Source organism: Arachis hypogaea, chromosome 5, assembly GCF_003086295.3.
Source record: "Arachis hypogaea cultivar Tifrunner chromosome 5, arahy.Tifrunner.gnm2.J5K5, whole genome shotgun sequence".
NCBI classification, from domain to species: domain Eukaryota; kingdom Viridiplantae; phylum Streptophyta; class Magnoliopsida; order Fabales; family Fabaceae; genus Arachis; species Arachis hypogaea.
This window is the reverse complement of record NC_092040.1, coordinates 115,030,341-115,045,732: the sequence shown is the minus strand read 5'-3', so window position 1 is coordinate 115,045,732 and position 15,392 is coordinate 115,030,341. Positions and strand designations below refer to the sequence as shown.

The window sequence follows — 15,392 nt, the reverse complement described above, 5'->3', positions numbered from 1 at the left end:
TAAGATTTCAGAATTAGAGCTTGTTAAAAGTGGCTGAAAGGGATATTAGAGTGTGTAGTTAGTTGAGGTGTTAGTTAAGCTGTTAAGAACCCATGTAAAAGTTTGTTATGATGTTAGAGAGTTAGTTACTCTGTTAGCTTAGTCAGCAGCTTATAAGTGAAGAAGATAACAGAAGCCAAACTTGAATTTAAGTACAGTACGGGAACTAGAAGATAAGAAAAAAAATGTGGAGAGTGATAAATTCAAATTGAGTTATTATTGCATCATCTATCAATCTATTTTTAAAATAAAGTTCTAGTATGGTAATACGCTTGATCAAGTATATTTATAAAGATATTTGAAGAGGAATAGATTATTCTGAAAACAACTTACAAAGATATATGAAGAGGTACATCACTCCATTACATTATTCTGATAACTAGAGATACAAAATACCACAGACCAAGTTTGATCGCAATTTTTGTGGAGTTGCTCACCACACAGATTAGGATTTCCTTCAAAGAAAGAGGCTCCAAAGGTATCCATGTGTCTCCCTGATGGAATTCTTCCAGACAGATTGTTGTATGACAAGTCTAACGCACCAATCCCATCAATTTGGGACAGACTTGAAGGAATTCTACCACACAAATCATTTCTTGATAGGTCAAGGGAATCCAGAGAAGTTAGATTTTCAATTTCTGAAAGAATCTCTCCTTTTAGATTGTTTCTTGAGAGATCAATGGCCTTAAGACCATACTCTGGATCCTTGAACCAGTTTTCCACACCTTTCCACATTAAATTTATGTTAACTATGTACCGATCAAGATAAAAGGTAGTTTTGTAATAATCACAAATAATATTCATATCTGTACAACTCCCAGTTTCAGTTATGTTAATGCTCCTTTTGGATATTCTTGTTAATTTTATAATTATATTTTTTATTATTATATATATTTTTTAAAATTTTTGAATAAAAAATAAAAATAAATTAAATTTTTATAATTTATTCTAATTTATCATCAAATAAAATACAAAAACACTAATTTTAATGTCTTTGTCTTATTTGTATCTTATTCTCCGTGTCTTGTTTTCATAACCATAACCAAATGCAACGTAGGAGTCCATTTAGAAACCTTTTCCTGGTTACAATTGAAAACTAAAATAAGACACAAATATAAAGACTAGAAATAAGTTCACATTCCTTAAAATACAGTAATATCCAAATCAGTCACAAATCTAGTCATAGCATAAAATAAATCCACTAGTATTTTAATGTCCAAACCACGTGTAATATATAACAAAATTAATGTAATCCTACTAAGAATATTTGCATTCAGTAATCACAAACTAAAATTAAAACCGGCCAATTAACCAAAACCTAAACACTAAACAAATACAACAGTAAAAAGATGCTAAAGACAGAGACATTTAGAAGGAGAAAAAAAAATTGTATAATATCATAATATGATTATAATACCAATATATTATACATATACCTTAGACGAGCTAGCCTATTGGACTTTTTAGGCTTTCTTTGAGGTTTACGACCCAAGCTGTTTAGCTAAACAAGCTTTTTGAAAAGCCTAGGCATAGTTCATTTAGTACACGGGCCGAGTCGCGCCTAATGCTAGCCAAGCCATGAGCTCATGTAGGACAGCTCGACTCATTTCCAACCTTAGGCTTAATGCAGGACTTTGCTTCCATCTCTACTTTTCCTATGATTGGGAAACAAGAGGACCAGCACCTTCTGTCCTATGCGGCTCCCCCGCTTGGTTGGAAGACTTGTCTGTGCTACGAACATTGTACCTTTCGTATACCTTGTCCCAATTCTCTGACCACCAAGTCTCTGCTTGATGCTCTCCAAATCTTCTCCGGCTGAAAGTCAATTTAATTCACCGCCACATCAATTACATGTAGAATATGATGAATTAAAACAGCACTAATAATAATCAGGGAGATGCAAACACCACAGTCAATACTAGAAACTGATAAGCACTCCATGTCTAGGATGTGTGTTATATTTATTTTAGTGCTCTAAAAGTAACAATATAGTACTCACTACTCACCTAAAAAATATTTTTTAGAAGTTCCATAAAAAAATGAAGTTAGGAAAGAGATGTTGAAAATGTGAGTGTAGATGGTTTCAGAAGGAATGCCGGTTTCTTTTTTTAATGGTAAAAAGTAAAAACCAACTCCAAATGACATGAACATGAAAGATGAATGTTAGTAAGGGCAATTGAGAGAATTAAAGATGTTGGTAAGAGTAGTTTTCTTTGACCAAATACTTCATATAGGACAAAAGATATTAGCCTAGTTTAAGATAAATCCAACAAGAGACACCAAAAGATATAGCATTAAAAGCAATTGCCCTAAAGATCATGGTTCAAGTCCATATATTATATTTTGTAAACCCTAGCTGCAACCAAATATACAACTATAACTGGGCACAGGTAATCAGGTAATGTGAAAATTATTTTTGTTACCTGAAACAAACTCGCTTCAAATCTCTTGTTCTGTCACGCAGCGCAACAAGTGTTATATAGACACCAGGTTCATACTGTTCAATCCATTCTGCCTCAATCTGAATGCTATTAGTAGACAGTCCTGCATTCCTGATCTTAAACCACCCTCGTCATCATGGAAATTCCCCGAATCCCTACCGTCAACAGTATCAGACATGCTGCAGCCACCATTTGACAATCTAGCATCTGGATAGTTGTCTAAACCATTGGATGTCAAACTGGCTTAGTTTTGCTGGTCCAGAGTAGATCCATAGGTTCCTGGAAAGTTCCCCACAGTTCTATTGAGCAGAGAGGATTCAAATGCTGTAGAGGCCAAACTAGAGCCACTGATTGATTTGGCCCTCAAGTGGTGCCCACCATTTGAATCTGGAAGGTGGATACCATTTGGCTCAATACTGTTTGGTAGGTAAGCCGGTTTGATGTTCTCAGCATCATAAGCTCCAGGTGGGAGCTTCTCAGCAAAACCTTTGAGCTGAATCAATGTGAATGTCCATCAGTGGAAGCATAGCACAGTAATATTATTGGAATAAGAAAGCAGTAAGAAAAATTTAGAGAAATTAACCACAAAAAAAGACAAGGTTAAACTAAACTTTGCCATACTAGGTGGCATGTCCTGTATTGATTAGCCAATGTATGTCTCGTGACAAACCGTGTTTACATTCAAACTATTAAGATTTGTACCTCTAGTTTCACCTGTAGTTTTATTAGTTCTTTCTTTATGTTCAATTGGACTAAAATTCATCTCATCTCTTTCTCTTTACTGAGGTTTCACCTTCTCAAAACATGCACCTAAACCACCTAAGGCATGATTAAACATGTTTTTCACAATAAGTACCACACCAACATTTTCTATAATTTTAGATATCAGTGACATTAATAAAAGAAACAAAGCCAAAATGAATGAATTGATCCAATGCTTTAATAGCATGCAAGAAGATTGCGAATGAGAACCATCATGACATCATCCTCAAGAACTAACTCGACATACATGAAAATGAGGAGAAACTGAAATAGAATCTGAGAATAAAGCATCCAATGAAAGTAAACCCTTTTGAACTCATCCGGCTTCAAGAGAAAGAAAATGAACCAGAAAAAGAAAATAACCTGTGCTGTAAGCGACTTTCTAACTTCTTTTGCAGCTTTACATTTAGCAGATTCCTCAGCAGCCATTGCCATAGCATCTTGAGTCTTTTTTGTTGACCGCTAAAGCTCTAATTCTTGCAATTCACATCTCTGTTTCAGGCTTTCAACCTAATGATACCTATATTAGACTTTCCTTGATACCATAATATGTAATAGATACGATATATCCATAAACATGTTATACTAACTTTTCTGGAAATTTCAGCGAAGTGATCTTGTTGTGTTTCACAAGGTTCATTTGCCAGACATAGAATGACAGGGAAGTAATTAAAAAAAGGAAAATATGGGTTGATTTTGGTTTAAACTTAAAGTAGGACATTTAGGATGTTGCTTTTCTTTCAGGGTTTCTTCTCCCTTTTTCCAGATCCCACTCTCCCTAACTAATGTAAAAAGTGGGAAAAGCACTAAGACAGGATTTTTATTTTGGAGTTCCATTTATATATATATATAAACTCCATACAGATGAGAGAATTGGGTGAAGAAAATGTACCTGAGAATGTAACTTTTGCACTTCTTGATTTGAAAGTTCATTTGTTCTCTTCAAACTATCAGCAATGCTCTTGAAGAAGGAAAGTCCCGATGTTGTTGGAATAGGTGTAGCCGATCGAGGGGGGCTTGGTCTTCTAGAGAAAGGTGACACAGACTTGGAACTTACTCCAGAAGGTGCAACCACTGGTCTAGGAGCTGTACGCTTCAGATCAACAGCAGTTGCCAAGACAACATCTTTCAACTGTAGCAACGAAGGTGCTTGTGAGGTGCGAACAAGCGAGAATGTATCTGCTTTCTTCCCTTGTTTAGCTGCCTTACTATCTAGCTGCTTTGTCAAATCCATATTGGAAGGAACCAGTGCTTTTGACAATTTCAGGTCTGATTTTTCCAACCTGTCTTTGTTTTCACCTCACAGACGAGGCAGAGTATTTCTCCTATTACTGTTGCTAGCTTCTGCAACCTTGTTCAGTTTTGCAAAACAAGAATCACAAACTCGATAAGGCTTGCCGGGATTTGGAGCCAAGGCCGCCCTTAATGCTTTCCGTGAGCTGCATGAATGGCAATGTACAAGTCCACAATTATAACAATTGTGCCTCTTTCTAGTGAACCCAAATGCCTGTCTACAAGCCGAGCATTGAGACTGCTCGGCACCGGATACCCACTTATGAAGGCATATGGCAGCGGAGTAGTTTGAACCACATGCAATATATTTCACATGCCTATCCTTCAATGCTTCAACCAAAGTAGGTATTTTTCGATCTTCAACATCTCCATGACCCAATCTCCCATTTGCACCCTTCCCCCAAATAAAAACTTCATTTTTTGATGTTAAAATGCAACATGATATGCACCACATGCAATTTCATCAATCGATTCCACGGAAATCTTGTCTTCGACCAAGCATGGAAGCTTCCCATCAGACTGGGGATTCCCAAGCTGACCATAAACAGTGCTTCCCATCGTAAAAACACGTCCAGATTTGTCAGACCCACTGTCAAACTGTGCCCACATGCAATTTTATGAAAATTGTAGTCCATAAGTGCAGAAACACAAGTTGGTTTAAGTCGTGCCTCCTTATCCCCATGTCCTAGGCGATTTTTGTCTGCATCACCCCAGGTAAACAATTTACCAGATGATATACTCAAACTGGATTGTGTCACAATAACCTCTACAACCGCTGCAGTATGCCACACTCCACATGCAACAGCTATGGTCCTCAACCCTGATAAGGAGTCTACTTCTCTAGGATATGAAACATTTTCCCTGTCCCCATGGCCCAAGACACCGAATGTTCCGTCACCAAACGTAAAGAGTTGTCCAGTAGAAGTTATCAAGGCCGTGTGCCATGGACCACAAGCGACGAAAGCAACTTGAAGTCCCTCTAATGGACCAGCAATCCTCTTTGGTATCCAATGACTAAAATCAGTGCCATGACCAAGAAGCCCAGCATTATGAGTACCATCACCCCATGTATATAGTTCCTCGGCCATGGTTACAGTACAAGAATGGAACTCTCCACAGGCAACAAAATCAATGGTTGTAAAAGCTAATGCTTCGACAAGGCAAGGTTGAACCACATTCTTCCCAACACCATGGCCAAGGCGTCCTCCTGATTCTCCTCCCCATGTAAAAACTTCACCTTGTCTGGTGACTAGAGAAGCATGTCTACCGCCACATGCTATGTGATGCACATCTAAAACTACATTGGATTCAAGTGGTCTTGGTAGAAGCACATCTGCCCTCGGGCTGAAATAATTGATATTTTTATCAGCACCAACTTTCACAATGTTTTCACAGATAACCTCACCCCATATGCATACATCCCCTAGAGCTTCATAGTCATCTGGTGCAGATCCATGACTGGATGTGCTAGGAGCACTTGAAACACTAACACGAAAAGTATCTGAACTAGATCCTTTTACTTGCATATTTATTGGGTCTGATGGTGCATGTGATTTCTCAGAATTCAGGGTATTGTCAGGTCGGAATGTCTTTGGTGAAGTGTTCAGAAGACTCACAGGAATGTCAGGAGAACTGATGTCTAGGGAAGTACTCGCTGAACTTTCACTTGCACTATTTGATGTCAGATCTCTACTATCCTGTAAGTAATTGATCAAAAAGAATTATAAGCAACTTACTATGTATTTCATCAGGGGCAGGTACAGGCATCATAATGGTATCAGAGGAAGTATAGTAACTTAAAAAAATAAAAAATTTTATATTCAGAAAAAGAAAGAAAAAAGCTTCTGAAGTAATCAATTCGTATTGTTACCAACATCACATCATCATAACATAAAAAGCTTAAATTAGGATATTCTCCACAATTTATTACTCCAAAACCATTATAGAGAATAGGCTGAGTATAAAATGCCAGTATTTTTCTGAAAGAACTGCACTATAAATCCTTTCAGGCAAAGAGCTACAAATACAGAAAATAAAGAGTAAAGACTGTCTTTCCTTAGAGAAAAGAACAATCATCTTATAATGAAGTAGATAGGAATAAGCTGTCTCTATCTAGATGTATCCAAAACTTGCACTTAGAAAATAATGCAATAAACCATGTATCCGTGACTATGTTTCCTAGATCAAAGATACATAGATATGTAGTACAATAAACATAAACAATTAAAATGAAATAACTACAATGTCTTACATCAAAATTGAGGCCACCGTCACTCCATCCATCAATTTTGGATCGACCACCTCGACCAGAAGTTATCAGTGCTTTAAGACCAGCAATCCACGCCTCTGCCTCAACTTTATCTTTGCAAATCTGAAAAGCAAATGAAAGAAATAATGTATTATTATAACAAAAGGAATACAGAAAGTAAAAGAAAAATGATGATACGGATCACATAATTCAACACTAACCAAATCAAGGGACCGCTTTCCGTTATTATAAATTAGTCAAAAAGATAAATAGTCCTTCTCAGGACGCAGGTAACGTTGAAAAACAGCCTGCCAAAAATATTAAGGAAATGTTAACACGGAACATAAAAGATTAAGTTCATGGAAAAATTTACTGAATTCACTTTGTTCATCAAAAAAGGATGTTACGGCCAAGTATACTGTCAAATATAAGCTATGAAATCTCACAGTTCTTTGCCCAGGAATAATTCTTGAGACAGAAGACAGCTTCAGACGTCTTTCTTCACTACTAGAAATCCAGATTAAACTTGATTCATCCTGCAGTTTTCATGAGTTATTGAGCACGGATAGAAGTAACTCGAATAAAAGTCAAAATTCAAGTTTACCCTACGTGAATGTTCAAGTTTATAGTTTACAACCATGGAAGTATATGTCCAACATGGCTGGTAATAACAATACTAAAAGAAGACCTAAAACCTACAAACTAAAAGGCAGTCATGAACCCAGAAAAATACCTATGCCAACTTGGGAAAGTACTAATATTAGCCTCAAAGTGAAATTTACATACTGTGTAGTAGTAAGTTAAAATACATCTAGCTATAATAATCTAACGGCTATGTATTAAAATGTCAAAGAGAATGGGGATGAAAATCATTAGGAGTTACCACTTACTAACTATGGTGAAATTGAAACAAATTAATCTCAACACCTTTCCAGATGAGAATCTACTTAAGAAACTCCAACTCCAATTGCATTTGGAATCATGTGAGTAATATATTGTAATTTATCCTAAGAAGGAAATATGAAATATCGAAAAAGCAAATACAACTTAAGAGTCTTTTTCGTCCTATATAGGTAATCAAAGATCAACAAGATTGCAGAAGCAACTATCTTTCATGCTAAGAATTGAGCATATAATCAGTTAACTACTTGAGTATTGTAAAAGCAGGAAGTTCATCTTGGAGAAGCTTTCATTCAGCTTACATTGGAAAGTCTAAATGGACAAAACTTGGGCTTTCCCTTACGACCATATTTAAGTAATTGAGAACCCCTTTTCAAAGCAACCAATGCCTGCAGAATAAAAGGTAACATCATAAACTACAAGAAAGATCAAGGAGACAGAACAAAATAAAAAGAAGAAATTCAGCTAACAGCGAAGAAGAGTAATTTAAATCATGCTATATCACAAATGCTGGCAGATTTCATAAGAAATAGAGTAATATGCAACACTGATTCAGTTTCAGTTAGGATCATATCTCACTTCTTTCTTGATATTATGACAACATGATGTAAGGTTCAAAATCCTATTTGCAAATGAACTATCAACATTTAATCATTACAATATGCCATTACAAGACATCTAAAGACTTAGAAGCCAATAATTCAATACCCAAGTTACTACCCATAACCCATATCCTTCAGCACCCATTCAAACACAAACAAGCATGCCAATATCTCTACAATTCTCACAAATGAACAAAATTCAGTGGCTATATCTTCCCCTCATACTGTTATCTCCCTCAAACTTCTCATGTACCTCAAATGAAAATATACATACATAATAATCATAAGAACATTCTTAGCCAGCTCAAAAATGAAAAGGGGGAACAAAAAACCCTTCAACTATCTTCCACATTACAACAAAACACTGAAACAAAGCATCAAATTTGATGGAAAAAATTGCAACTTTGACACAAAACTTGTAAGTGGTAACCCTCTAACATAGAGAGAGATAAAGGAACCTGGTCGATGTCACGGTCGGCATTCCCTATGCTAGTAAGATCTGCCATTCCATGTGAGAGATTCACCGAAGCGCCACCACCCTCTCCGATCGCTCGCCGGAGCTCCGTTCATCATCAACAACAACTCCAACCTCTTCTTCTTCTCTCTCCTCCACAACCATCAAAAACCAAAACATCTCTCACTTTCGAAAACAGAAATACCAAATCACCACTTCTTGTTTTCGCTTAGAATGCAAAGCTACTTCATTGATCTACCCTTATTCCATGAAACTCCATTAGAAGATTCCAAGTCAAACACAAATACAAAGCTTCTTCTTTAACTCACAGAACTGTGGAAAAACAGAGCTTTCCGAGGCGGAAGAAACGGTCTCTCAAAAGGGTAGCGGTGGTTCGAAGCGGAAGGACGGTTTCCAAGGAAAAGTTCCGGCGAGAAATGCAGGTTCCGGCAGAGGAGAGAGAAAGAGAAAATAAAAAAAAAAAACACTTGAGACTTGAGAAAGAGAAAAACGGAGTCTGTGAAAAAGTACAACTAGTCAAAGACGAAGAAAAGAAAAAGAAAATTAAATATAAATATAAAATAAATAACTTACTTAAATTTTTAGTTTAAAAAAAATGCAAGTCTCTTTTATTTTGCTCCCTATGAAAAAATATTTATTTTTTTAAATGTTGCTTAATTTGTTCCATTATTATTTAACAAGAAACTTTAACCATTTTAAAAATGAAAACAATTTTTTTAAAGTTTACTAGTAAATTCAAAGAAAACAATATTTATAATATTCTACAGAAAAAATAACAACTTGTTAACATGAAAAAGTAAAAATAAACTTACCTTAGAGGTGAGACCTATGTTGGAAACAGATGTGAAGACATGTTCAAAGCACAACACCAGATTTTTTTTTTATTTAAAATTCTCACTTGTTAGTAGTTAATAATTAAAGAAAAGTTCAATAATTTTGATAATTTTTTTTAAATAATTTTTATGTAATGTAGGGAAGCACCTAGAAGAAACGAGGATGTTTTTGTAATCTGATGAAGGGGGACAGGGCAGGTAAAATTATTGATATTTCTTTACATCCTTTGTTGACATAAAGAAAGAATAAGAAAATAGAAATTCTTATAGATTATAGATGTTATCATGTAACATTTGATTTTCCTTATTGAAAAAAGTGTAGTCTCTCTCTTTTATATATTAGGAAAGTTATCCCATGTTCCGGTTCAAAAGTGGGGAACATGAAATTCAGGGTACGAACAAGTAGTCTTTTTGAATTTTGTTTGTTAGTGAAAAGCAAAAAGTCAAATATAACCTTGAAAATGGATATGGAATGACATTAATGACCAGCTGTAAATGTAGAAAAGATGTGTGGCTTCTTAAAGGGTACTCGTAGAGCAGCTTTGGGGGCTTGGGCCCTAACCCTTTTTATGCCCAGTAACAAAAAGTTTTTTGAATACTTGTGTAGCACTAAAGTTAGAGATGGTGAAATAGAGTGAGAGGGGGGGTCATGCTGGACCAGAGGTGGGTTGTTGATGCGTGAGGGACTCCATACGGTGCGTGTTAGCGGGCAGCGGTGTGCAGGCTAAAGGTTGGGAAATTGGAACAACGAGAAAGATGTGTTGAAGAAGGAATGGCAGATCTGAGGGAAGGCGACATTAGGTTGCTGGTTAAAGTGGAGGTAATTAATCTGTTGCCTAGAGTCTGCTCACCAAGTTTGAGAATTTATGTTGTATATGTCGGGACTTGCTGGGCAAATGTATGGGGAGATGGGCGCACGAGTGTGAGTAGTGTGAATGGTCTGGGTTTGGTGTTTTGGTTGGTGGGTTTATCTTTGGAAGCATGAAGTCTTTGTTTAAGAATAAAGATGAGGTTGATTGTTTGACAATGTAATTTTGTCATAATGATAATGGCAGCATGTGATGTTTCTTAGTAACTGTGTTGCGTAGCCTTAGGTGGCGGTAGTTGGGGATAGTTTTGTTTAAGGATTATTGGGTTGGGATTGATGTTGCTTATGCAAGGTTCTTTGTAGTGTGAGTGTGGAAGAGAGTGTTTGTTAGTTTATGTTTCGCACGTTTAAGTTGGGAGTCTTGGCAGTGGTGTTAGTTACGTGGTATGTGGTTGTTCTTCTTTGCGGTTGGATACTAACAATATGCTTTCTTGATTTGCTGTAGTTTTGGTGAAGGGTTTTACAAGTAATAGATTTCTTGGGGAAGTTGTATTAGCAGAGGCAGAGCGTTTTATGCTGCAATGTCTTCTTGTAGCAGAACGATCCCTGGACTGGATGCTTCTGGGGAAGAGAATTTTGATGGATTCGGCGATACTGGAGATATCGATGCAACGGTAAGAATGGGATTGATTTATATTTTGCTGAATTTTTCTTGAGTTGTAATTTAACACTGTGAGCGGTAACCGTAACCGATGAGCCTTTATCTGTGCAGGAATCACTACTGGACATTGGGATGGAAACAGAGGAAGAAGAGTTGGGGGAAGAATCACCCAATGAAGAGGACGGTGAACAGAACGGCAGTGCTGAACATGTAGTGTTTGGTCGTGCACAGATATTGGAGATGGAGTTCGCAAACCCGGATGAGGCGTGTCGTTTTTATGAGCAATATAGTCGAGCAAAGGGTTTTGCGATGCGTCAAGGAAAGAAACTAAAGAATAGGAAGGGTGAAATCGTGCGATACACGTATTTGTGCAACAGAGAAGGATTCAAAGATAGAAAATGGCTTGAGATGCAGGATCGAAAGAGGGAGCACAAGGTTGTTACTCGATGTGGATGTCAGGCAGAGATGAGGATAAAGCAGAAAGCCGAGAGCAACAATTGGTATGTGTCTCGTTTTGTTGATGAGCATAACCACGACCTTCTCCCGGCAAAGTTTGTGTCATACCTGCCAGCATATAGGAAAATATCCGATGTCGATAGAGCCCACATGGAGAGTTTGAGGCAGGTTGGAATTTCAATTCCCAAAATTTACGAGTCTATTGCCGCCTAGGCTGGGGGTTTTAACCTAGTTCCGTTCACAAAGAGAGATATGTATAATGTCGTTAGGCGGCAACGAGCAATGCAAAGCGGCGATGTGAATGCCGCGTTACAGTATTTCAATGTTTGTGCAAGGAGAGATGATAATATGTATTGGCAGTACCAGGTTGGGGCTGAGCAAAATATGTGTGATCTGTTTTGGAGCGACGGGCGTAGTCAGGATGATTATAAGTTATTTGGTGATGTTTTGGCATTTGATGCGACTTACGGGCGAAACAAGTACAATTTGCCAGTGATAGTGTTCTCCGGGGTGAACCATCATAACCAGACATGTGTCTTTGGCGCAGCCATGGTGTCTTCCGAAACACAAGCATCGTATGTGTGGGTGTTGAGCAAGTTTTTAGAGTGCATGGGGGGGAAAGCACCGAAGGCAGTCATCACTGATGGGGACAAGTCAATGCGGTTTGCCATTCAGGAAGTGTTTCCAGAAGCTCATCACATGCTCTGTGCGTGGCACCTACTAAAAAATGCAACTGTGAATGTGTGCAAGCCTCGATTCACAACTCTGCTTAGAAATTGCATGCTTGCCGACGTGGAGGTGGAGGAGTTTGAAAGGCAATGGGAGGCAATGATGGATGAGTGTCTTGTTAGGGAAGTAGAGTGGGTAAAGGATTTATACACGAAGAAGATGGCATGGGCTACCGCTTACATACGCGGTTGCTTTTATGCTGGCTTGAGGACGACATCACGATGTGAGTCACTGCATGCAAAGATGGGGAGGTTTGTGGAGAGGCGATATGGAATATTGGATTTCGTGACGAACTTCCAACGGTGTGTTGAATTCTTGAGAGATAATGAGGAAGAGCTTGACTTTAGGTCGTTGTACGGGAGCCCGGTTCTTCAAACTCAGTTTCCGGAGCTAGAGAAGTCTGGTGCAGTGAACTACACGAGGGAAATATTCTTGCGTTTTAGAGAGGCCCTAAAAAGTAGTGTTCGGGTTACTATCGTGGAGTGCAAGAAATTGGAGGATCGGACAGTTTATGTGACACAAAAGTATCGCAGGCCGCAATTCAGGTGGACTGTTGCCCACCACTTTGGGACGGATTCCTTTTTTTGTAGTTGTATGAGGATGGAGTCGTTCGGACTACCTTGCGTTCACATACTTGCAGTGTTGGTCCAGTTAGACATAGGTTATCTTCCAAAAAGCCTGGTGTTGCAACGGTGGTCGAAGACAGCCAAAGTTGAGATCGAGGGCCCTTCCATCATGAATGAACCGGGTGAAGCGAATGAGGTATATAGGAGCCGCATGGGTGCTTTCCTGCAGCATTGTAAGCGGTTGGCAAGAGTTGCGTGTATGCGAGAGAGTGATTTCAAGAGCTGCTTGGATAGGATAGTTGAGGAAACTTATGTGTTGGAGATGAAGAATGGTGTTGGGACCGCTGCCCAAGGGAGTGCCGCCGGTGGCCAAGATGGAGTGCGTGATCCTGTTGCAGTTCGGACTAAGGGAACAGGGCGTGCGCAAGAGCCTTTTGGTTGTAGGGGCATAAAGAGGCGTAAGTGCAGCAACTGTGGAGTAGTGGGCCATCGTCGAACCCGTTGCCCGAGTGGTCCATGTAGCCAGCCGGTGTGTACCCAGGACCTCGCTGAAGGTGCTTTAGGGCGGGATGATTCACAGAGCCATGGCACGGTACGTACGTGTAAATGAATATTTTTTTTTTTTTGCAAAATTTTGTGTGTTAAGTTGTGCTGTATGCAAGTGAAAGGGGTTTTGGCTCTATGAAGCGGGTTAGTCATGTGTAGGGGTGTAACAGGAAATTTACATGGGTGCCATTGTGCTATAGCCTCTGATTTAATAATTAGTTGCAGAAGACTTAGTTGAGTTATTTGTGTGATTAAATTACGAAATTAGTTGAAAAGGTTTGTGTTCACCTGGCAAATCTGACTTTCTTGATGAATTAGGAAGTGGGTTTATAAATTAACTAAATGAGACTGACTCGTTTGACATGGTTGTACTAATGTTGAGATTTATTAATGAAGTTTGCAAAATGTTTGCAAAATCCACATAGGAGGTGATATGAGATAGCACATAGAATAAACCTGCGCTTTAATACAGGCTTGTATGTAGGCAGCAACTGGTTAGGGTCTCCTACCCTAAACCTGTATGTTCCACATAGTGTGCAATGTATGCATTAAGTTAAACTGATTTGAAAAGTTTCAGTTATGCTTCCTCGTGGCGTTGTATTCGTTAGATTAATTAAGAATTGAGTGAAATAGAGGTAATTAGCTATTTTGTGTACTTTCTCATCTTTGAAATTGTCCTTTAATGAAATTCCTTTGTACCTATTCTGTTACATTATGAAAATAAAGCCAAGGGAATGAGTTGGTGGAATAGATCAATTTTGAGTGTATCATTCTATCGAAGGTGAGAGTTAGTTTGGTTTTGAACTACTGCAGGTTTTGCTTTTCAACAATTAAGACCATAAACAAAATTCAGCAATTTACTCCAATGAATGGTTGTCACAAAAATCTGTACATGTCAAAATCAGAAAATGTTGTTTAAAAGGTGAAATGCCTTTTTTTAGTAAGAGAAGAAGTTATTCTAAATTTGACTTGTACCAGATGAAGTTGTGTGGGAATGAAAAATTTGGTTGGCAGCTTAACTTTGTTCATGTTAGTGATGATGGTAACACTGTGATTTTTATTAATTTAGTCAAATATATCACTTCGCATAATGCATTTTAGATATTATCTTCACATGAAACCATATTTACATGTATGACATGCATGTACTATTGTTGAGATTTATTGATGGAGTGTCCTTCATTTGCATGTCTTTCATAGGTGTCCGGCAACGACAAGCAAAGTAAGAGTCGAAGGAGGACCGTGCATGTAACTTCAACCCCTTTGCACGATGCATGATGTGTTGCCTGACAAGTGCGTGTGGTTGCAAGTTAGGCCACTATAGTCTGTGTGGCCAGCAACTAGTTGAGTCGGGAACAGTATTTGTCATTTTGTTTGTAGTTGTTGTTAGGTGCATGATGAGTAAAGTGAGGGATTGTGGAGATGGACTGATATTCTGTACTATTCGCAGCAACTAAACTAGTAGAAATCCATCATGGTTAATGTCGTATGGATGAAACTTGTTCTATATTTCTATTTCTTTAAGAGACAGCCTCTATGGCTTAAACGAATTTGACCCACCAATTGGAGGGGTTGTAGATAAAACACAGGAATCAATCTCCTAGCATCTTTACTGTATACGCAAGTGTAGTTTGAAGACCTTCAGCAGCATGTATTGTTTTGAATCTGGGGTAAGTGTTCAACACTTAATTTACTCGAAAGGTGAATCACGTTGCATCTATGAAAGAGACATTCAGGGATTAGACGTGTAACGATTTAGATGAGGGTATGGGGTTTGAGCCCATCTACCTGCATTTCAAATTACTATTATAAAAATGAATTGATGGGAAAGTAGTACATAGGAAGATTGGATAGACAGATCAGTAAAACATGAAGAAATCTTCGGTGTTGTATCTCCAAAATGTGTAAATAGATGTAGCATTATACATATCAAACAGAAACATTCAGCAAAGGAGAGGGGATGTCTGTGCTCCCTAGCTAAGGCAACTAAAATTAGGCCACTCACTGGACACATGGGTGGCCATGGTTTAGTT

At 38.1% G+C, this 15,392-nt stretch overlaps 1 protein-coding gene and 1 pseudogene across 1 annotated transcript; one reads left to right on the top strand and one right to left on the bottom strand.

Annotated features, from left to right (window-relative positions):
* Positions 1-1,246: 1,246 nt before the first annotated feature.
* Positions 1,247-9,284, bottom strand: LOC112803050 (PH, RCC1 and FYVE domains-containing protein 1-like; annotated as a pseudogene).
* Positions 9,285-11,800: 2,516 nt separating this feature from the next.
* Positions 11,801-14,637, top strand: LOC112804054 (protein FAR1-RELATED SEQUENCE 5-like). Its single transcript, XM_025847488.1, has 2 exons — positions 11,801-13,405; positions 14,560-14,637. Exons 1-2 carry the CDS (start codon positions 11,801-11,803, stop codon positions 14,635-14,637), a joined length of 1,683 nt encoding a protein of 560 aa, XP_025703273.1.
* The last annotated feature ends 755 nt before the right edge of the window (positions 14,638-15,392 follow it).

Coding starts and splice junctions, on each gene's coding strand:
- LOC112804054 (XM_025847488.1), top strand. CDS start 11,801: ATGCAAAGCGGCGATGTGAATGCCGCGTTACAGTATTTCAATGTTTGT. Junction 13,406..14,559: donor ATTCACAGAGCCATGGCACG/GTACGTACGTGT, acceptor TGTCTTTCATAG/GTGTCCGGCAACGACAAGCA.